General features: G+C 58.2%; 1 protein-coding gene across 1 annotated transcript; it reads right to left on the reverse strand.

The window, feature by feature from the left end:
* Nucleotides 1-3: 3 nt before the first annotated feature.
* LOC112617597 (keratin-associated protein 2-1-like) lies at nucleotides 4-379 on the reverse strand (the record flags this gene model as incomplete). The annotated part of the gene is made up of 1 exon (XM_025374320.1): nucleotides 4-379. A coding segment is annotated over exon 1 (333 nt), but the record flags the coding sequence as incomplete, so codon positions are not given.
* Nucleotides 380-649: the final 270 nt, after the last annotated feature.

The following is a 649-nucleotide window of genomic DNA, read 5'->3' on the forward strand; positions in this document are numbered from 1 at the left end:
GGGGGGCCGGCAGCAGGGGGACTGCACAGACACAGGCTGGCAGCAGGTGGTGGCCCAGCAGCAGGGCCTGCAGACCACAGCCGTGCACGACGTGGGGCAGCAGGTGATGGGGCGGCAGCAGCCTTCCTGCAGGGAGCAGGGGTCGCAGCACACCGGGCGGCGGCAGGGCTCGCAGATGGGGCGCGTGCAGCGGGGCACGCAGGTCACGGGGCGGCACACGGTGGTCTGGTAGGTCACGGGGCGGCAACAGCAGGGGTCGCGGTAGCAGCAGGGCTGGCAGCAGCCTCCTCCGTAGCTCAGGGAGGAGAAGGTAGAGCCGCAGCAGGAGCCGGTCATGGTGGTGCCTGAGGCTGGTGTGGGGTGGGCTGTTGAGAGGAGCTGGGTGTTCTCAGGTGTGAATGTCCTCCTCCCGCTCCGGGCCCTTTATATACCCTGGCTGGGAGCTGATGACCCCCAGGACACGAGGTCATTTCCTTGTTTTCACTTATTCTTCCTGAAATAACACCTGCAGATTAGTAAGTTTTCTAGACATTGTTTAGATACTCAGGTACACATAAATGTCTATTTGTTTTCCTTATTTAGTGTAGACCCATTATATTTTGCTATTTATGGTTCAAATATGAATTTAATGACCCTAACTTCAAAGTCT

The sequence above is a fragment of the Theropithecus gelada genome, unplaced genomic scaffold (assembly GCF_003255815.1).
Source record: "Theropithecus gelada isolate Dixy unplaced genomic scaffold, Tgel_1.0 HiC_scaffold_2705, whole genome shotgun sequence".
In the NCBI taxonomy this organism is placed as follows: Eukaryota; Metazoa; Chordata; class Mammalia; order Primates; family Cercopithecidae; genus Theropithecus; species Theropithecus gelada.